At 48.1% G+C, this 22,706-nt stretch overlaps 2 protein-coding genes across 6 annotated transcripts in view; both read left to right on the forward strand.

Moving 5' to 3' along the window:
• LOC147627343 (glycerol-3-phosphate acyltransferase 9-like) overlaps window positions 1–22,706 on the forward strand; it is a 112,037-nt gene that overhangs the window by 69,031 nt on the left and 20,300 nt on the right. For 4 of the 5 annotated variants that reach the window (XR_015268482.1, XM_086815979.1, XM_086815980.1 and 1 more), the window contains exons 7-11: window positions 3,845–3,940; window positions 4,032–4,128; window positions 4,271–4,358; window positions 4,442–4,538; window positions 6,480–6,565. Coding sequence is in view for 4 of the 5 variants with exons in the window: in XM_086815979.1 (XP_086672105.1) it covers window positions 3,845–3,940; window positions 4,032–4,128; window positions 4,271–4,358; window positions 4,442–4,538; window positions 6,480–6,565 (464 nt within the window). In the remaining variant the exon portion in view is untranslated. The remainder of the gene's footprint in view (window positions 1–3,844; window positions 3,941–4,031; window positions 4,129–4,270; window positions 4,359–4,441; window positions 4,539–6,479; window positions 6,566–22,706) is intronic. The other variant, XM_086815981.1, reaches the window with a different exon arrangement.
• Window positions 1,128–3,838, forward strand: LOC147627345 (uncharacterized). Its single transcript, XM_086815976.1, has one exon. The coding sequence runs from the start codon at window positions 1,336–1,338 to the stop codon at window positions 3,292–3,294; it is 1,959 nt and encodes a 652-aa protein (XP_086672102.1). The 5' UTR covers window positions 1,128–1,335; the 3' UTR covers window positions 3,295–3,838.

The following is a 22,706-nucleotide window of genomic DNA, read 5'->3' on the forward strand; positions in this document are numbered from 1 at the left end:
CGGAGTACCTGTATGGGGTATCCTCTGTCATCCCAACAAAATGAAAAAGTACTGAACAAAAAAAAGCTGAATCTGGGTGTGCGGGGGATGGAGCTCTACTACTAGGAGAACTGTTGTTTCAGTATATTGATATGGTACAAAAAGATGGATATGTCTGCACACTTCAATGGCCTTTGGCCTTCCCAAAAAGGACTGAATTCTTGACCAAAAGACTGCCTAATGATTTTCTATGACCTGCCCCATGGTGGGGATCAAATGATCTATGACTGAACTATTGTTTGCTATTTAGAGGGCGCAATACTCACAGGTCCTCTCGGCCAGCCCTGATGATGCCCCTATCTGAGTACCTGCTGTCAGCCAGCTTCGTGATGCTAGAAGAGCAAAGCGACGACCAAAGTACTCATGTGTGGGCTGGTTATAGGCTGAGCCATGGTGATGCTTGTGGACATGCTTCTTCTTCCTTGCTTGAGCCTGTTAGTGCCCTAAATCTAACCTAAGACTTCTGCCTAACCAGGGATTAGTTATGAGATTAACCATGTCAACGTGTGTGCATGTGACACTGTAAGTCCTCCCTGTTGAAAGATGGGAGAATGATGGAGGCCTTGAAGGTTTCCCTTGACCTCGGTCATGGGATTGCTGCATCAGTTTGCCCTCACAATGTCTTTGGACAGGGTTGCAGGAAACGCCAGCGTCGCAGGCGGAAACGCCGTTTCAGCGTTTCCTGCAGCGGCGAACGTTTCCGATACGCGGAAACGTGCAAGAAACAGGACACGTTAATTCTCTGCCACGTGTCAAATCGCCTCAGCAAATTAAATTTTTTTTAATGCTTTTTCGTTTCGCGTAAGTGACGCGTTAGTTTTTTAACGCGTAGAAATAAAAATTGCGTGTTCTCTGCGCGTTGCTCTTTCTCTGCGCGTTGCGTCGTCTGGCGCCATCGTCGTCTGTCAACAATGCGAAGCAAGACTTGGACCAAGCATTGTCGACATAAATGGGCAGACCACTTCAGCATTTGTACTCTCTTTCTCTCTCTCTCTCTCTCTCCATCACCATGTCTGCCTCCAATGTCACTGGAGAAACAGTCTGAGGGTAGAAATCCTAGGAAAGAGTGCTGCTTTGATTGTGCGCCACGTACTGTGATCTTTGAGCATTGCAAGTGTCCACTTATCATTAGAGGCTATCTATCCCTTGACCACGCCATCCGAGAGAGAGCCCGCAAGTGCAAATGTCCGAGCATCATACTCTTACCAGAGTGGTTGTGTGCTAACAAATAGGACACTGCTTTTCCACCAATCACCCGAAGGAGAGCACCGCTATTTTCTTGAAGCTCGCCACAATATGTTTTCCTCACCATCTGCTTCACAAGGTCCTCCACCAATAGGGTTTCGGGTAAAAACACCACATTCCCCGGAGCCTTTATGGAAGTACGTGACAGAGAAAGGTGCATTTGGTAAAGGTGGGACCAAAAAATGGGCTTGCTCATTTTGTAATCGAGAGTTTGGAGGATCCTATCCTCGTGTGCGCGCACATTTGTTGGGGATCACAAAGGAGGGGATCCAACTTTGTTCGAAGGTTTCACCAGAAGACAAGGCACGTATGGCTAGAGAAGAGCATGAAAGTGCTAGCAAAAAGAAGCAGAAGATCACTCATGCTACACATGCGTCCGGGAAGCAATCCTTGTCGCAGCCTTCGGTGGAAAGTATGTTTCAAAATGCGTCTAGAGAAGAAGTGGACGAGGCAGTGGCTCGCTGTTTCTATGCTAATGGTTTGTCCTTTACTCTTGCCCGTTCTCCATACTTTCACTCCATGGTTTCTGCTATTTCTTCTTTTGGGAAGGGTTATAAAGCCCCAAACTATGAGAAATTGCGGACCACACTCTTGGAGAAGGAGCGAGAAAGAGTGGCTACTTCCCTCTGTCCAGTGGAGGCAAGTTGGGCGGAGTATGGCTGCTCCATCATTTCAGATGGGTGGACAGATACAGCGAAGAGGCCTTTGCTTAATTTCATGGTGTCAAACTCTCATGGAGTATTGTTCAAGAAGTCCGTGGACACAAGTGGGAACCAGAAGACAGCAGAATCCATAGCGCAGCTTCTCAAGGAGATTATTATGGAGGTTGGCCCTAAAAACGTGGTTCAAGTGATCACAGACAGTGCAGCGAATTGCAAGTTGGCCGGTCAACTCATCGAAGAGGAATTCCAGCACATCTTCTGGACTCCTTGTGCAACTCATTGCTTGAATCTTTTACTCAAAGACTTATCTATAATTGAGTGGATGAATACAGCTATAAACAACGGTAAGAATGTGCAGCAATTCATAGCCAATCATGATGCTACGAGGGCAATGTTTAGCAAGCATTCCAAGCTTAAGCTCATAAGAGCAGGCGATACCAGGTTTGCCTCAAACTTCCTTATGCTCCATCGACTTGCCAAGGTGAAGGAACCCTTGAAGCATCTTGTCACAAGTCAGGAGTGGGAGAAATGGAAGAGCCAAAGCAATACTGCTCAGGAGGTAGAGGATCAAATTCTTTCAGCTTCATTTTGGGAGGGGATTGAAAAATATGTAAAGGTTTGTTGGCCAATTATGGCCATGCTTCGCATTGTTGACAGAGACGAGCCATGCATGGGCTTTGTGTATGAGGGCATTGACCAGGCACTTGAGAAAATCAAGGAGACGCTCTTGGAGTATACAAGTGGTGAAGCAATGCACGAAGAAATTCGTGCAATTGCAGAATACATGTGGAATATGCTTCATTCTCCCCTTCATGCCACTGCCTTTCTTCTCAATCCTATGTTGTTCTTAAAGAATGCACATAAGGATAAGGAAATCATGAGAGGATGGAGGTATACCTTGGACAGGATATGTCAGAATGCCAATGAAAGGACTATCTACAAGGCTCAATTGGCAAGGTACATTGGGAAGCAGGATGATTTTGCAGACATTGACGCTCCTGGGGACATGCTAAAGTTATCTCCTGTTGCGTGGTGGCAAATGTATGGTGTAGGTACTCCTCAATTGCAAAGATTAGCTATAACTCTCTTGTCTCAAGTTTCGAGTGCATCCGCTTGTGAGCGGAATTGGTCTACATATGGCTTCATACACTCCATCAAGCGCAATCGCCTTGGCCATAAGATGGCAGAGGATTTGGTATATGTCCATAGTAACCTCAGGTTAACCTCTCGAAAAGATTCATCATATAAGATGGGTCCATGTCATCAATGGGATGTCATAGAAGAAGATCCCATAAATGAATGGTCTGAGCAACAAGTTGATGTAGAAGACTTGACTCCAATGTCTTGATCTATGAAATTTGAGTTTTCTTTATTCTTTTTGCCTATGTCAATTTTCAATATAATGTTCTTTAATGTCATGTTAAAACTCATCCTACCCCCGACGTTTCCTACTACCTATGCTCACCGTTTCCTTTGCCGTTTCGACGTTCGACGTTTCCTTGCCAGAAACGTTTCGTGTGACTTAGCCTTTGGAGCTTCATTAAATACATGCCCAAAAATCTCTGGTCTTTGTACTGCATGACACGAGACAGGCGCCCGAAACCATCTCGGAACATGCAATGGAATCTCCCCTGATCTCATAGTAGGATGGGCATCGCAACAAATAGTGCTTCTCTTTCTTCACCTCTCCAGTAATGCAAATCCTGCAGGTCCATGCCTTTCATGGAGTGCCCTTTTCCCTGCCAACCTCAATCCGTAGGCAGTGTGATGAAACTCTTAGCTGATCAATAGCAATCCACATGGAATGAGACATATGCCACTGTAAGTATGTGGCCCTCTCAATGAGACCATTCAATGTTAATGTCGCTCCATTCATTGTAATATGTTGATGCATGCAGAGAGGCTTGGTGGAGTTCATATGCAGTGTGTTCGTAGCCTCATGGACCGGAGTTGTTAAGTATCATGGACCTCGACCTAGCAGAAGACCAAAGCAGGTACGCATTTTTGAGACCAGTTCACTTCAAGTTCAACAAATGGATTTTTCCGAAAGTGCAAAAACTGATCCCTTTTCAGTCATACATACAGGTGTTTGTAGCTAACCATACGTCAATGATTGACTTCATCATTCTTGAGCAAATGACTGCCTTTGCGGTTATCATGCAAAAGCATCCGGGATGGGTTGGTGAGGTCTCCAACTCACTCTAAACATTTGTAGGCTGACACACACTTTTGCTTCCCTTAGTGATTCGGTTGTTTAGCAACACTTCTAAATGTCCAATTATATGTGATAGAGCTGCCACTAATGCTTTAAGTCACAATTGCAGGATTGTTGCAGACGACCATCCTAGAGAGCCTTGGATGCATATGGTTCAACAGAACGGAGGCAAAAGATCGTGAAGTCGTAGCAAAGAAGTGGGGAAAAAGAAGCGTAGCAGTTTCTAGGATGCTTCAATCCCTATATTTTAATGGTAATAGAGTGCTGCTTTGTATTGCAGGATTAAGCAGCATATAGAAGACCCAGAGAAAAATCCCTTGCTTATATTTCCAGAAGGCACCTGCGTCAACAATGAATATACTGTGATGTTCAAAAAGGTATGTTCAAGGTTTGGCTATAGAATCTTACTTGAAATTCTTGCTCCCAAGGAAAATATGTACAAATGCATAAGAGGAGATACCAACCCTTTAAAGAGGAAATAATTGTTGGCATAGTTATAGCACTAGCTCATATAGTTGGGTTCACACTATGGACTGACCGTTGTATGTTATAGTAGGATTGTGAGCCTCTACGGAGGACATGGGGATAGAATTAGTGATTTTTAAATCTTGCTTTTTGTTTTTTTACCTTTATTCTTAAGTGTTTTTGCAAGAATTGGATGTATATTCTTTGTAGAGCTATGTCGTCTTTGAGCTTAGGAACTTGAGCATGATCTTAATGCCACCTCCAAGTATTGCTATCACTATGCTTGCACCAAACAGCATAGGAACAGGGGCTAGTATTTTAGGCAATTTAAAGATTTTTATGTATTGGGCATTAATCTATTGTGATTAGGCTCTGTTTTGGGCACTTTTAGGCCACCTTGTTGACTTCCTCATGTTAGCATATTCATCCCCATATTCTGCCCATGTATTGTGTCCACATTTGATCCCTTTTATGGCCCTTGGTTGTGGGCTGGCCACCCCTATTTTAACCCTATTTTTTCCCATTTTCTTGGTATTTTCCCAGGTCAGGTGATGCTCCTCGAGTTGGCCAACTCCTTTTTCTCCAGTCGGCCAAGTCTTGTGTTCGAGTCGGCCAGCCCCCCATGACCTATATATAGGTGGGCTAGCCTCTTCACTTTTCATAGCTTGGTCATCTTTTGTATCCCTCACTTATGAGACCTTTATGTCTCTTGCTCGGGATTGCTTTCATTGCAATATATTCAGCTTCGTTGCTTCATATCTCTCTCTCTTGCACTTCTCAGATCAGCACACTCTAGTGCTTATCCTGCGTCTGCTCTTTGCACTTTTTCACCTCATTGGGTGCCCTGCCGGCCCACCATGTGGCAGCCATGCTTGGCAACCTTTATGCCACCTGTATGCTACTTGTGCAGGTCGATTTGCTATAGCCAACCTGCCCACTAGCCGCCCTCAACCACCTTTCTGTTTCCTTTATTCTGGTAGAGTGGGCTGTGGATCATGTTGGCTCCCCTGAATGTGCAGGAAAGGCTTCAACACTGGGTATCAGGGTTGCAATGCCTTGCATAAAATCCATAGTCCAATAGATGATGGGAGATCCATGGGGGTTGGATCTGATTAAGTTGGCTGAAGGGTATTAGGGTTGCAATGCCTTGCATAAAATCCATAGTCCAATAGATGATGGGAGATCCATGGGGGTTGGATCTGATGGTTGCTCTGAGTCCTCCAAGGCCTAACTAAACTTTTCTTGCGGTGTAGTCCTGCATAGGACTGTGTCAAGCTGCTATGGGCAGAGGATTGGCCTTTGCCGGCCTGGCTGGATGCTCCTTGCTGGGACTGGAAGGCATGGTGTGGATGCCAGATGTGTGTGTTGGGGGTTTTTGAGGCATGTCAGCACTTGGACTACACTGAGTGTTTTCAACCTCTGGACGGCATTGAGGAAGTTAAGCACATTCTCAAAGATGCAGCTCGTGTCATACTACCGTGCATAAGCATCAGCTTCACCTGTTTGGTACAAAGTTTTAGGAGCTTTAGAGACCCTTTATGGGCACCTCAAACTCCTCAAATAGCTTGAAAGATGTATTAAACCTCAGAATCTAATTGCCCATTCAACAAAAAGAATTTATATCATAAAGGCTGTTTAGGGTGTTTATACTTGAGAGAGAGGTCCCACATGAGGTACTGACATCCCTGATCATTTTTTGATGTACAGTTTTCTCTTAACATCAGATCTTACTCTTGAAAAATGCTTGGTTTTAAAAATGGAATGCTGATTATTATGTTATACAGACCAGGGCCTATTCTCAGACTACTTTCTTCTATAGCTGATCGCTATCACTCTGATTGGCTCTTTTGCAGGGTGCTTTTGAACTAGGATGTGCGGTGTGTCCTATTGCCATTAAATATAACAAGATTTTTGTTGATGCATTTTGGAATAGCAAGAAGTAAGCTCTTGATTGTTGAAGTCTCCCTGCCCCCACCCCCAAACAACACACTTTTTTTTGTAAAGCTTAATGTCATTAATTACAGGTGGGAAACCTCAAAACGAGGAAAACCCACCAAAAAGATCACACTTTTTATTTACAAGTGGGAAACCTCTAAGCGAGGAAAACCCAGAAAAAGAAGAGTAACTATAGGCTTCACCACCTAGAAGCAATCAAAGTAAATCCTATAAGCATCAAGAGTGATGTCCCCAGCATCATAAGCAAAATGAAGCGCGTGACCAAGCGAGAACTTGAAGTAATGGAAGGGAACAATGTCATCGGCTTGGAACATGAGGTTGTTCCGAACATGCCATATGGTCCAAAAGACCCAGAATCGGACCCAGCTGAAAAATACTGCAAACTGAGACTGTGATGCTTGTAACACCCCAAAAAGCCAAAAGCCTCTGTGAAAAATGCCCGAAGGGAAACGAAGGCGAAGAGCAATCGAGACCCGGCGAATGAACGATCTGGAGCATACGCAACCCCATAGTAAATGTGGGACAGTCTCCTCAGTAGCTTTACATCGGACACAACGTGAAGGCGCAATATGACGTGCATGTAACAAGCTACCAACAGGAAGAGCACCAACCAAACAGCGCCACAAGAACAGGCGTTCTTTAAGAGGCAGATGACTTTTCCAAATGCGAAACAATGTATGTTTCCACCACATTGAAGATTTGGAGAGAGACCATAGCTGATTACCATGTCTGACTATCCATGCATCCGATTGCAAGAGGGCATAAACTGTCCCAGCTGAAATACATTTCATAGCAGTGGTTCCAAGATTTCAATCAGATAGACGGGAATCCACATTCAAGCGAGGTAAAGGAGAAATATCAGCAATCATCCGCTGAATTTCTGTCCAAAGATGAGAATAATGGGATCCCAATTGAAAACGATCCGCCGCAACAGAGAAGGAAAGAACCTGACCAGTGTCATCCACCACCTGATGTATCTGACAAATTCCTTTTTGAGATAGAAAATATGCCTGACGAGGTGAACGGTCAACCAAAGTGGAAGAAAATACACGACTCCAATGCAAACTCTCTAGCCGCAGGGAATTGCCCATCAAAGATCGGGAACCATGCCATATCATATGTGAAGTAACTTCCTTCCAATCAATAATGAGAGAAGAAGTGAAAGGACATCCCGGAATGTGTCCTTCAAGTTTTCCACATATAAGATCCCAGTATGTGGGTTGCCAATGACCATAGAATGGCGTGACAATATGCCGACACAAATGGGACACCATGAGAGTCCAGGGTTGCTGTTGATCCAACAAAACCGGCAAAAGCATAGCTTTCCTAGCCAAAACATTACGTCTCAAATCCAAAATATTCAAGCCTCCAAGGCGCTTAGGAGAGCTTAACTTGTCCATGGATAACAATCTGAGGCCCTTTCCACGAGATGAAGTGCGCCAGAAATGCGCCAATATACTTGACATAGCGGGATTGAGACCAATATAGCAAAGGTAGATAAAACTGCACATAAGCTACAAGAATGCATTGCACAATTCTAAGACGCACATGAAGCGGCCAAGTGGACAACTTCCAATAATGTAACTTGGAGTGCAAGCGCTCGGCTACCCAATCCAATTTCCGTGTAGCCGATACAGTCCAACCCAGCGGATAACCCAAATGACGAACTATAATGTTCGGAGGAACAAGTTCGCCTGGCCAAAGCAGCTTATGCCAATCATACTCAGTCAGAGCCAATAGTTTGGATTTACGAAAATTCACTTTGAGGCCTGCTGCCAATCCAAACAAATGAAGAGTGTGCATAATTTGTTCCACATCATCTTGGTGATTGCGAGGCATAAAGAGAGAATCATCTGCATAAGCTTGCGCAATAAAATGTTTCCCCAGAGGGTAATTTCAAGCCCTGCAATCTTCCAGACGAAGTCAAAGATTCCAAATACATAAGCAGGGGATGAGTAGCAATCGCATAAAGCAAAGCACTGAGAGGACAACCTTGCCTTACTGAACGTCCCAAATGCCAAGGATCTGTGAGAAAACCATCCAACAAACCGGCAGAGGTACTGTCAGCATACAAGAAATAAACCACAGAGGATAGCTTAGGCCCAAATCCCAGCCGAAGCATGGTATCTGCAATGTAATCCCAAAGAACAGTGTCAAATGCCTTTTCAATGTCAACCTGCATGACCAATACATCTTGTCGAGTGTATTTCGCATACTCCATGCCAATGATGACATTTGCTAGATTATCAGTAATTTGCCTTCGTGGAATGAAGCCATACTGAGATGGATGCAAACCATCATGCAAAAACCCTTTAAGTCTATTGACAAGCATTTTAGCCAGCAATTTATAAACCACAGGCATGAGCGTAATCGGCCTCCATTGCGAGAACTCTTCACAAAGTGCTTGCTTTGGAATCAACTTGAGCAAGCCTTCTTTCCAAGATGAAGGCAAAACCTGTTGCTCCCATGCCCTGTTTATCATTAACAATAGTGGCTGATCCAGGTAGTGCCAAAACGACAAGAAAAATTCTACAGTAAGGCCATCCCAACCGGGAGATTTCCAACGGCCCAAATCACACAAACTGGCATACAATTCTGTCTCCGTGAAGGCGGCTTCCAAAAGTTGAGCCTGGTGCGCCGATAAAATCGGTGCAACTTGAGATAAAAACAAGCGACGAGCCTCTCGACCTTCCTGCGTGAGAGAAGAGGCCTCAAAAATCTTGCCATAATGAGATTCCATGGCCCGTGCAAGCCCCACACGAGAGGTAGTCCAATCACTAGTCGGGAGTTTAATCCTCTTAATAGTTTGAGACTGCCTAGAAAGATGTAAATGACGAAAGAATTGTTTAGAAGTGCATCCTTTATCCGCTATAGCCTTTTGGCGAGCTCTAGTCTGCCACTTTGCCAATTTTCTCTCATCATTATGATGCAACAAAGCACGAGCAGCAAGCAACTCTGTCATCTGGATTTCAGTAAGAGATGAAGTGTTAGCCAGATGCATCAAACTTTGACAAGTGCCTTTGGCCTGTTGAACTTGCTCTCTGAAATGCGATAAATAGTGTCTGCCATAATCCTGGATCACACATTGAACCCGCATAACAAAACGAAACCATGCTGTGTCCATATCAACATGCATTTGAGAGATCAATGGCGAAATAATATCCACAATCAGATTGCGAAAAACCTCATGCTTAAGATAAGCATTATTGACATGCAGAAGTCTCTTTCTAGTTAATGAATCATTGGCAGAACATGAACCGAATTGTATTTTCAAGCATATCGGAGCATGATCCGAGAGACACAAGGAGTAATCAATCCACATATCACATACAAAATCATCATACTGCTGCATCTGAAAGAGATACCATCGGTCCAGACGAGCACGATACATTGATCGAGCGTTATGCTGAAATGTGAATCCTGGATCATTGGCTTGCAACAGAGGCCACAAATCCAAGGCATTACATGTGTGCTGAAAGAGATCCCAAGCTTGTCGTTCCACATGAAGCATGTGAGAATGTCCAGTAGTATTATCCACATGATTTGGAGCATTATTAAAATCGCCACAAAGAAATGCATTAGAACGCCAACAATAAGAGGAGATGGCATGCCACAAACGAGCCCTGTCAGTAGAGGCTGTGTATGCATACACACCACCAAACTCAAAAACTTCCCCATTGATAATACATTGAACGACCATCCATCTGCCAGCTGGATCATTGAATACCAATATGGGAAATAATTCATGGCGAACAAGCATCAGCACTCCAGAGTATCCAGCGGATCCTGCATAAGCTATCCAATATCCCGCAAAATAGGAAGTTTGCCCGGCAAAATTATGCTGATTATGCTCTTGAAGAACAACAATATCTGCTTTGCAAGTATGTACATAGTGCCAGATTAGCCTCCATTTATCCTGATTGCATAATCCGCGCACATTATATGAAATGCAATGTATAGAACTATGCATCTTAAATGGTATATACAGTGGGCGAGAAAACCAACAGAATGCTTAAGAACTTGTGCCCATGGGCACATCCGCATCTGTCGCGGAAACATCAGCTGCCAAATCAAAACTCGAATGCGGAGGAAACAAGTGATGGCCTTCCGACGTTGAAGCGGTGCCCCCTGTAACTACTTCCTTATAGGATCGAACAACTTTATCCCAGGCCTGAGCCAAGGAAGAGTTATCATTACAAGGCAGTTTTTGCTGAGCAACATTCTTCAAGGGGGGCACATAATTGCGAGAAGATGGTAGAGTACGTGCTTTGACAGTTTTCTTGGGTACTATCCACGCCTGAGTAGCAGGAAGCTTCTCTTTGCCCTTGTCTTTGATGTTCGGGGAAGCAGGAACACTTGGCATTTGAGACTGCTTCCCTTTACCTTTATTTAGTCCAGTTGTTGATGTGGATGCAGAAGCACCTTTAGATCCCAAACAACACACACACACACACACACATGCATGTAGCATCAAAACACATTTTGTACAGTTTGAAATTGTACAAAACTATTTCAAAGATTTTGTTGAAGGATGTTTTTTTTTTCCCCCATGCTAAAGCTTTTGGGTAATGTTTTGAAGGTTGCCAGCTATAGACTTGAAAATTAGCTTTGTTGTTTGTTATTTTGTAACTCATTTTTCTCTTCACTCTATGAAATTGAAAATTAGCTTGCTCACTTGCTAGTTGTGCTTGAATTGTAATCGTGATTGATCCAGCTTGCAACAAAATGAAACTTGCTTCAAAAATGGTTTGCACAGTCATGGCTTTATCTGACCTTTCCTATATGTTGGTAGGGAAGAAAAAAAAACCCATTTTTCAAACAAATTTACGAAACTCCTAGCAACTATCACGCACCCACGCATTCATGCAGAGAGAGAAAGAAAGAAAAGGAGAAGGAGATGAAAACTGTTACAATGAGTCCATAAAGCTGTATCATTGGGGAAAAAGAAACAAACTAGCTACCTAGGTGAAACAACCATATGAATGACAAAGTTACAGAGTACCCATATGAAGGCTGAGACATGTGAGGTGGTAACAATAGATATCTCTAGTACAAGTCCTGTCTGGGAGAAAGGATTCAATGTGTAGGTGCTGCATCTGTGACATCATACATACTCTCTACGATCACTTTTGTGGGGGAGCATCCCTGTGTCTTTGGAGAATCTTTTTGACCTAGAGTTTCCGTGTGAAATGTCACTTGGGTCTACTCCAACCAGGTACTATGAGTTTGCACACAAAGGAGGCTGAAGCGGATAAGTTCGTTAATATCCTACATGGAGAGGGTAATAGGGCTGCATCCAGACTGAAACTGATTTGCCTCCTCTCGAGGAAACTCTCCCTCGGGGTAGTCTAACCACCATGGGCAAAGTATCCATGTGTCCTTGCTGAAGCTCGTCGATCCACTCTTTGGGGTACAATCATGTCTCCTCTATCTTAGACAGCACCCATGCGTCTGAAGGGTGCTCAGGAATGTAGACCCGATCACGTACACTACTTCACCACCTAATACACAAACATTAAAGAAGTCTAAGAAACCAATACAAGAGGCATGACAACTTCTCCACCATGCAAGGCGGGAAAAAAAGGGTTGTGTTACTTTAGACTTGTACAAGAGGCGTTGTGCTATGCATGGCAGGTGTGGTTGTTGGTCAAGATCCAAGGTGGCACACATTTGTCCTTGGAGCAGTGGTAGACGGTCCATATGAAGCCCATGCAAGAGTGTAACATGCAACTGGTTTGATCGTGTACTGCACAACAAGACCACCTTTATACCTTTATGTTAGTGACCATGAAGCAAGCAACTTTTATCTTTATACAGAGGAGGTAGAGCTGAAGAGAGAGAGAGAGAGAGAGCAGAGATGACACCAGATTGGGTCCCAATTTACCCACTTATGGCCCCCTCCCGCAAGTAGGAGTATTTGCTTTAGCTGGCTCGCTGAAGCTTGTGCCCCCCCCCCCCCCCCCCCCCCCCCCCCGCTCGAGCTGCCGCCTGCTCGCACCCCCCCTCCCCGCCCTCGTGACTGCCTCTCCCCGCCTGCTCGCACCCCCCCCCTCTGCGCCCCTGTGCTTCTCGCGCCCCTCGCCCTCCCTTTCACGCCCGTCGTCCCCTGCCTGCCGGCCTCGTCTCCTTCGCGCCCCCCCGCTCCCCCCCCTTCCTCCGCGTCCCACCCCCCTGCCTACCCCCGCCCTCCCCCCCCCTTCGCGCTTTCCCCGTCCCCCCTTTCGTTTTTTTTTCTCTGTCTCTGCCTGTGCCAGCCGCCCCTCCCCCTGTGTTATTTCCGCCCCCCTCTGTCTTCCACCCCTCCCCCCCTATCTTCCGCCCTTCCCCCTCTTCCCCTTCCCGCTTCACCTTTTTTGTGCAGCTAGGTTCTTGCAGGACCCTCCGTTTTTCGCTTCGCCCTCGACTCAGCTTCAGACTCTGATGGAGGTTCCTCCCGCCCCACCTCAGAGGGACTCTTCCGCAGCCCCCTCGCCCGCCCCTGAGGATACCTCCATCAGGCTTTCTCTTTCGCCAGAAGAGGAAGCGAGCCTCGCCGCAGAGGTGGAACGCCTCCAGGCACATTCCACCATCTGCCGTATAGTTGGCACTCGCCCTAGCAGAGGGGAGATCCGGGATCTTCTCCAGGCCTACCTTCTTGCAGATGTGGGTAAGATCCTGGACGTTCAGTTACTGGGCCACGGACACTACCAGATTGAGTTCGAGACAGCCCAGAGTGTGGCCCAGGTCCTAGCCATGAGTCCCCTTGACATCAGGGGCGCTCGTGCCTTCTTCAGACCTTGGCAGCATGGTTTCGACCCAGCAGCGGCCGAGCAGGGAGAGCGCCTATTCCATATCACAGTTTGCTTTCCTGGACTCCGCCGCGAGTACCTTCCGCTCCTTTCTAGGATAGGATCATTGGTGGGCTCGGTGCTTGAGACTGGCCCCATAGCAGCTTCAGTGGTGGCTAGAGCAGCTGACCTGCCTTTGGTCAGAGTTTTGGTTCCTGACATCTCCTCCCTTCCGAAGGTCATTCAGTTACCTAGGATAGGGGAGGGGATGGATCGATCAGAGAGTGGAGTTTTCGGGGCTTCCGAACCAGTGTTTTATATGCAGGCAGGTCGGCCACCTGGCCAAGGCCTGCCCTCGCAGGAGACCCCGACCTTCACCGCAGCAGCAGACCCCCGATGGCCCGCCCACAGATGCGGCTTGGCAGGCAGCCTCCAGGACACCTGCTCAGCCCACAGAGACCTCGGATTGGCAGCCTGGAAAGGAGCGCCGTAGAGGGAGACAGCCACAGCAGCATGCCCAGAGGACCGACGCAGCAGCATCACAGCCTCAGCATCACTGGATTCCAGTGAGGAACAACTTTGCTCCCCTCCAGGAGGAGACCCCATCGCAGACTGAGGATCAGGAGATGCCAGCACCCCCCCCCTTCGCCCCCACCCCCACCCCCCCCTCCCCCTCCCCCTCCCCCTCCCACGTCCCCCCCCCTCCCGCCTCGCTTCCACCTTCGCCTCCTCCTGTTCCCGCTCCCTCTTTTTCAACGGCTCCTTCCCCACCCCCTTCTCCCCCCCCTCCTCCCCTTCCCCCTCCCCCTCCGCTCGCCTAAGCTCCCCGGGAGGCACTGGCAGTACCCTGGCGCTCACCTGCAGTCCGGCGGGCACTGAGCACCGACCTTGCTCGAGCACCGCAGAGGAGACCTACCATGCTGATTCGTGCTTCACGGATATCCTCTATCCGCAGTCGGCTGAGTAGTCTCGGCACTAGACAGCGCTCAGAGGCTTTCGACTACTCCTTCACACGCCTTTTTGGAGCGGAGGGCCCCCATGAGCCAGCACCCATCAGAGTTTATGTGGTGATACCTCCGGCCCGAGGGGAGGAGGCACTTGATTCAGTGGTGGCCTTCTCCTTCCCTCTCTGCGGCACTAGCGACCGGGAGTGGACTCTGGATCTCGCTCTTAGTATTTTGAAGACTCAGGCAGTGGAGTTTTCTCACCATGTGAGCGATCTGGAGATGATAGATGTGATAGGCCGACTCTGGGAGTTGGCACATTTCTTTGATACCGGGAGTGCGGATGCCTCCGGGATTCGACATTTGGTGGTTCGCATAGTGGCAGACCTAGCACGAGACCTTGGCTATGTATGCATACATGAGGTTTCTCTCTCTGAGCGGGAGGCAGTCGCCATGGGACACAGCCACTGGCGCCTGGTCCGAGACTCTTGCAACACACCGGTGGGCAGATTCGTAGCCGCTCGGATGGGGACTACTCTCCATCCAAGCGGCTTGCGAAGGCCCGCCGTATGGTTGAGACAGCCTCCACCTCAGCAGGTCATCCATGAGGATCATCTCATGGAAAGTACAGGGCCTTAGCGACGCACACTATGTACGTTATCGTGATCGCTTGAGGCAGGAGCTTCAGAGATGCCTAGTTGGGGGCAGTATTGATATTCTGATGATGCAGGAGCATCATTTGAGTGAGAGCAGGATTCGGAGATATGGTTCGGTGATGCCTGGTAGATGGGACACATTTTGGTCTGCAGGTTTTGGCCCCTTGGGTGGGCAGGGAGGAGTATGTATGGTCATTGCTGATGTATGGCGGCAGGCCATTGTGGATTGCGGGGTCATTGTGCCTGGTAGAGCACAGTATGTTATTGCACAGTATGTTATTCTGAGGATGCACGATGAGCACTTTGGTGTGCTCAATGTCTATGCGCCCAACCATGCTAGTGCCAGAGCAGAGTTCTGGACCCTTGTTACAGATGCATTGCCCGAGGCCGCACATTGGTGTGTCGGGGGAGACTTCAACATGCTTGAGGACTCGGCCGATAGGGTGGGAGGCAGTCATGTTACGGTGCACGGCACGGAGCTTGCAGCTTGGGAGGGATTTTGTATGACACTGCGGATCACTGATGCATGGCAGCATGAGGCTTTCTCCCGCTCTCAGGACAGTCTTAGTTTTTCTTGGTCGGATCACCGGCAGGGAGGGACTAATCTGTCACGGATTGATCGCTTCTATGTGGGCGACAGGCTCGGGAAGCGTGGTGGCTCCGTTGGCATTCTCGTTGGCACCTCTTTTTCAGACCATGCGCCAGTTATTTTGACACTTGAGGAGAGGACACGGGAGACGAGCTTGTAGTTGAGGATCCCAGAGAGGATACTTACAGATCCCAGTCTTTCTGAGGACATTGAGAGGATATGGCATGATAGCGAGAGCTCTAACCTGGATGCAGCAGGCCAGTGTGTCTAGGGACTCATCGAGCTGAGCTCTTTTTTGCACGCTACAGCCTTGACACGGCTGGGAGAGACATGAGAGCGGGAGCGTCGCTTGAGACGTAGCCTTGCTTCGCTCCTGCGTCTTCAGGAGTAGCTACCTACATGTGAGTGGATGGCGTCCCAGCTGAGCCAGGCACGTCAGGAGGTTAGAGAGGCAGAGGAGCAGAGACATGAGTTCTACTATCATCGCCAGGCCTCTCAGTGGACGCAGCTTGGTGATAGAGTGACTGGGGAGTTTTTTGAGATCACCGGACCCCGCCATGCTCGAGTAGGAGTACGCCAGCTCAGGAGGTAGGACGGATCGTTAGCCACTGAGCCCGGGGAGATTAGAGTCATTGCCACTGAGTTCTATAGAGACCTGCTTTCAGCGGAGCCAGCCACGGAGGCACGTGATGCTTGCAGACAGACTGTGTGGGCCCATGTGCAGAGGAGGGTCACAGATCGTATGCGCACAGTTTTGGGTGAGCCCCTTTCAGAGGATGAGCTTGTTGAGGCTTTGAGGGTCCTTCTACGTCATAGTTGCCCTGGGGAGGACGGATTGACGTGTGCCATTTTTATGCACTATTGGGACCTTTTGGGGCCAGGCCTCCCAGGGGCTTTCAGTATGTTTTGGACACTGGGGTGATGCCACAGAGCTTTTCAGAGGGCTTGATCTTTCTTATCGCCAAGGGGGAGGGAGTGTCAGATGATATTCGGCATTGGAGGCCTATTACGATCCTCAATACTGTCTACAAGGTCCTAGCAAAGGCCTTGAGTTTGAGGATCCAGCCCTTCCTTGGGGAGTTGATTCATGCTACCCAGATAGGATTCGTCAAGGAGCGCAGTATCCTTCACAACATTTTCACCTTCTGGGAGGCGACGGCCCGAGCTAGATTTCTTGGTGAGGACTTGGTCGTGATGCTTCTCGATTTTGAGGAGACATACGATAGAGTCGATCGGGGTTTCCTAGAGAGGGCACTATGCTTCGCCTTGGTCTTGAGCCAGACTGGATTCGAGGAGTGGTGGCTCTATATTCCACAGCTCATAGCCAGGTGTTGATGGCAGGAGGACGGGGGCCGAGTTTTAAGTTGACCAGATCAGTCCGTCAGGGATGCCCTCTCGTCCCGTTCCTTTTTCTCTTCTTTGCAGATTCTATGAGCATGTATCTGACAGCAGAGGAGGTTGGTTTGAGAGGACTCCAGCTCCCAGTCTGGGGTGAGGACCTGCTCGATTCTGAGTTTGTTGATGACACGGGATTGTTTCTGCATGGCCAGGAGGCCAATCTACAGAGGGCAGAGCAGTCGCTACAGTTTTTTGGTGTGGCTTCGAGAGCATTGATCAATTGGCGCAAGACAGTGGCTTTTTGGATTAGTAGCGCTCCTGCTCCGGCATGGAGCCCAGACCCGGGCTTTAGATGGATTCCTCTTGCCACAGCAGTGCGGTATCTGGGATGCCAGATTGGACTTGATTTGTCACCTGAGCAGCAGATCGCCCCGCTTCTTTTGAGCATTCGGAAGAAGCTTTTATATTGGGGTACAGCTCGGCTATCCTTGGCTGGGAGGGTGGTGGTGAGAAATCAGGTGCTTTTAGCGACTATGTGGTACATCACGTCTTGCTGGATCTTCTCGAGCTCTTGCATCAGCCAGGTACAAAGGCTGATCAGGAACTTTCTTTGGTTTGAGGGGGATGGTCAGCCGGCCTGGGCTAAGGTTGCTTGGGCAGTTATTACTCTTCCGCTGGCCCAGGGGGGCTTGGGCATTATTGATCCAGCTGATCAAAGTAGAGCCTTGTTGGGGAAGCTTATTGTTCGGGGGCTGCTTCTAGGCACTGAGCCTTGGAAGGAGCTTCTATTTCAGCGGCTGCAGGCTAGAGCTCCCCCAGCAGGGGGCACTTGGGCACCAGAGATATGGTGGATCTTCATAGAGATGAGGAGGACAGGCCTCAGTAGAGGATGGGAGGACAGATTTGCCTTGAGCATCCTGCGAGCTTGGGAGCTGCTGAGACTGGGGCTTTCTCATAGACCTCCCACTCGTGATGAGGAGCGGGCCAGATAGCCACTCATCTGGAGCCCCGCGGTACGCACAGAGCAGGGTCATATGCTGGGTTCTCGGCCTCCTCTAGCCTGGGGACCATTGGCGGTAGGCCCAGCACGCAGTTTTGGAGATTGGCAGGCCTTTTGCAGTCTCCCGGAGGAGATCCAAGCGGAGAGGCTGAGTCACTTCAGAGGGGGGCTGATTATGAGGGATGACATTCAGGAGGCACTCACTGAGGAGTGGTTCACGCCTTTCGAGCCAGCGACCCCACAGTGGATGGGAGCCTTTACACAGTTGGAGATCCTAATTGCTGTCATAGCTTGCACTGAGGATGGTAGATGCCTCTACTATGAGATACAGGATGAGGGTAGACTTTAGAGAGTGGAGGCGGAGTCGCCTTTGGTTGCAGAGTGCATCTTTTAGAGGATACGGATAGTGGCCACCGCTTCTCAGAAGTGGCATATTGATCCAGACCCTGCAAATGGGGACACTGATTGGTGCATATGGGCATATGCTGCGCGCCCCTTGGCCCGGCTCCAGTGGGACCTTGGCGAGTACGAGTGGCATGATCCTTATGCGTCCCCCGAGGCCACAGAGATCACCTTTTTCCAGTACACTGTTCGGTTGGGGAGGCATATTTTGACTGCGAGGAGGATGGTATCTCCAGTTGCATCAGAGCATTGGCGGCTACAGGGACTCTCACAGGAGTGGATTTTTGGACCAGGCTCTGGGCTAGCCGACAGGCACGCAGGATCTCGACTTTCTAGTGGTTGGTTGCCCATAGAGGCTCTGCAGTTAGCACCTGGCGTGTCTACAGTGGCCTTCTGTCGACCTGCGTCCGATGCGGCCACCCATTGGAGACACAGAGACATTGCCTATGGGACTGTCCACAGGCGCAGCAGATTTGGCTGAGGATGCTGCGCATTTTGGCCCCCCTCTCTCCAGAGGGCATGTATACGTGGGGAGCCGCTGCTTGGTTGACTTCGTCAGGGCATGCTCTGGGATACGAGACGGAGCAGGACAGCCAGGCCATTAGATTCATTAGGGGCCAGCCTCGTCTTGTTCCTTCACCGGATTTCTCGTGCGCCGGCTGGACACAGGAGAGGGATCTACGATGGGAGCTCCTCAGCAGCCTCACCATATGGTTCACCTGGAGAGCCCGTTGTTTCAGGGCCTTTGAGGAGAGACTGGAGCCACCAGCAGAGACTGTTCGGGGGATATGGCAGGAGTTGATTCACACCCTGCGAGGACAGTATGACCCGGGGCGACTCGGATCGAGCGATCTTGCGGCGCCAGGCCTTCCACACCACTTGGCGCAACGGCCCCTTCTATACTCTAAACGCGGGTACCCCCCACTACAGGCCACTTGTTTGGATTTCCCCCCCTCCTATTGTATGATATAGCCTCTCAGTTATTTGTACTTTTTTGCACCTAGGGAGAGTCTCCCTAGCTGCCTTGATTGGCTCTCTGCTCTGCCTCCTTATGAGCAGGAGAGGGTTTTGTAGCCCAGTGGGGTTTTTTTTTTATAACTAATGAAAGGATCTTTTCTCAGGGGGGAAAAAAAAGGAGTATTTGCTTTATTACTTTGGAGAACTTCTGTTACAATGCAGAGAACTTACTAAGTATGTAGACGGAGTATGATTGACGGAGACTGCCAAACGCAAGGCCGTTGTAGTCGTATGGGCTGCTGCCTATGATGCATAGCATCACATGTAAGACATGTAACGTGCCTTATGGCTGCCCCATGGGCTGGCCCATGTACCTATACTTCTACATGATTTTATATGCTTTGTGTATGCACCTAAAGCATTGACTTCTCATGCCGTAACCACATGTGACCTAAATGCTGGTTCTCAATGTGGGTTAAGGGATTGACTTTGACACCTAAGGCTGGGAGATTGACCTACATAGCTCGTGCTTGACATGTCCCTCACAATGGGGTCACAACATACGACGTTCCTAAAAGGTACTATTTTCTATACAAGTATAGCGCACTGATGATGACAATGGAGTCACAACATATGACAAATGTTCCTAAAAGGTACTATTTTCTATATAAGTATAGCGAGTGTGTCACACTACACCTTAGTGCATGGGTGCATGTGATAGAGAGGAACCAACGTGTAATTGTAAGCATAGTATACCATACGATGTCATGTCCCTGCTTTGCTAGTCGCCTAGATGATTCCAATGCATTCTTGGGGTGTTGGTGGCTGTCCAAGCTTTAAATGCGGTATAGGACTGTTGCTGCCTGGAAAAATGCATCGATGAGAGAGAAAGAAAGAAAGAAAGAAAGCTGTATTAATGTCTACTAGAGGCCGAACTCGACCTATGAGACAAATCAATGTACAACTGTCAATGTCTTCTGGATGTCCAGAAAAAAAAAGGACAAAATCAACATGAAATAAACTATGAAAGTACTGAGCTAGTGGGGGGGTGTGATGGATGGAGCACTACTGCTAGAGGCTCAGTATGCAACCTATATGCGCAGGGTATACAAGAATGCAATGTAGATCTGTCTAGCTCCAACCAGTACCATAATGGGGGTGTAATATGTGATACATAGGCGATGGCGAGGCAAAAATACCTCGGAGCATGATCTCCGGGTATGAGTGTAAGTGAGCTAGCCGCTCTTGGATATGGTGCTGATGTCGAGCCTGTATCTCTGTGATCTCCCTCTGATGTAGTCTGGGAGTCTGGTAGCTTGGTGCTCTCGGTCTCCGTCTGGCTCGGAGGTCCGTAGCGGGCTAAAGTGTAACCCCCTCCTAGCATGGACAGAGCTACATACCCTCGTGTGAGTCTATCCTTGGCTACCTGTGCCATAGTAAATCTTCCTGGCGGAGTCGTAAATGTAATCCCCAGGTACACATATGAGTCTACCACCTCTACCTGTCCTCCTGCTAGTGTGCAGATGGCCTGTCTCGTCGAACCGGCCCTGAGGTGTGGAAAATCATGGCCTTGGTTTTCCCAACGTTCACTGTAAGCCCCCTCTGTGTGCAGAAGTCATCGAGTGCATGGAGATGGTGCTGTAGTCCCATCTGCGACTCAGAGACTAGAATAATATCATCTACATATAGCATAATGTGGACTGTGGTACCTGAGATGTCTACCCCGTCCCCACCACCGTGACCAATAAAGTAAGCCACCTCATCGATGTATAGCCCAAATAGTGTAGGAGAGAGTGGGCATCCTTGCTTCACACCTATGGTGCTAGCAATAACATCAAATAGCCCCCCGGGGCATCGTATGCGCCCGAAGACCTGCTCATATAAAGCATAGATGCCCCAAACCATCTATGATGGGATCCCCAATGACTGTAGGCGTTGGAAGAGTCTCTCTCGTGGCAACGTGTCAAATGCTTTGCGGAAATCCACAAAGCAGTAGTATAATCTCTTCTCCTGCGCCCTAGCCTAGTCAATGAGACATCTCAGAGTGAATATATGGTCAATAGTGGAGAAAGCTCGTCGGAATCCAACCTGCCCTTGGTGCTCGCAGTCCCTCCTTCTCTGCATATGAGCTCAACTCTGCCTCGAGCACTGCGCCATAAAGTTTGGCCAATGTATGACCAATCATGATAGTCCTGTAGTTGCTGGGGTCTAGCATGTCTCCCGCTTTGTGGAGAGGCACGATGGTGTGCATAGTCCACTCAGCTGGTAGGCCCTCCACTAGTGCCCTATTAAAGAGGTGAAAGGGTCCTAGTGTGTCAACTGCATAAATAAGATGCTCACTCTGTATACCTGTGTGGTCAGCCGATCTCCCATGCTGTAAAACTGGCGGATAGCTCTCTCTACCATCGAGCCGGTAAAGAAAGTAGAGGTGGTAGGGCGGGATTCCTGTGGCTGTGGTATGGGCGGCTGTTGAGGGATATGGTAGAGGCTCTTTGGATATGTGTGCCATGTGTGTGGATCCTCAATCGGGGTACGAGGGCGAGGCTCTCTCATCCTGCGCCATGCAGTGGCTGCATCTCTGCTCATGAGTAGGTGGTATATATCCCAGTACTATCTTTTATGCATATGTTTATGCATAAAAATCATTTATGATGAAAATCACACTTTTAGTATATAAAAAATATCTTTTATGCATATGTTTATGCATATAAATTATTTATGATAAAAATCACTCTTTTATAATCAAAATAAAAATTTCAATATGCTTCCTTCTATACATAGAATTTAATTCTAAAGAGAGTAACATTTTTTTTTAATGAAATATTTTTAGTATGCATTTTTCTATACCTAGGATGAAAAATAACACTTTATGAATACATATACGATGAGAATTACTCTTTTTGAATAAAAAAGTAAAACTTATTTTTCACAATTTTAGAAAAATTTCGCCATAACCTCCTTTGTATGGCTGACCATTTTTCAAATTTTAACTCTCTAAAATTAATTAGAAGTTCTCGCCTGTCTCTGTGTAATGGTCCCCTGTGCTCTTTGGGCCACGGAGGTGTCTATATAGCTCTTTGCACTCATCATCATACCACCGATTCTGGAGCATGCTCCGAGATCTATCTGTGTGTGCAATGTGTGTATGATGAGGGAAGCTCGGCGGCCGGATGGCGGCCGTATGTAGTAGAGATGACAGCTGGGTGGTGAGTGTCTAGAGGTGACAGGGGATCCATCTAGAATAGCCCATCATATACATGATGCTCATATATTTCTGCCAAGTTATGGGTGAAGTAGAAGGTTATATGTGATGCCTGTGTGGGCTGTGTGGGTGCTGGTGTGGAGCTCGCTAGTGACAGTAAGAGGTACGTGTGATCCACACCAATAGGACAGGGGGGGATGGTGAAAATGTCACGGCCTGTGTGGTCTCCATGGACCCCATGATGTAGTCCACTATGCTACCCCCCCCCC

The sequence above is a fragment of the Cibotium barometz genome, chromosome 21 (genome assembly GCF_041138505.1).
Source record: "Cibotium barometz isolate CiBa-2024 chromosome 21, ASM4113850v1, whole genome shotgun sequence".
Classification (NCBI taxonomy): Eukaryota; Viridiplantae; Streptophyta; class Polypodiopsida; order Cyatheales; family Cibotiaceae; genus Cibotium; species Cibotium barometz.

Coding starts and splice junctions, on each gene's coding strand:
- LOC147627345 (XM_086815976.1), top strand. CDS start 1,336: ATGTTTTCCTCACCATCTGCTTCACAAGGTCCTCCACCAATAGGGTTT.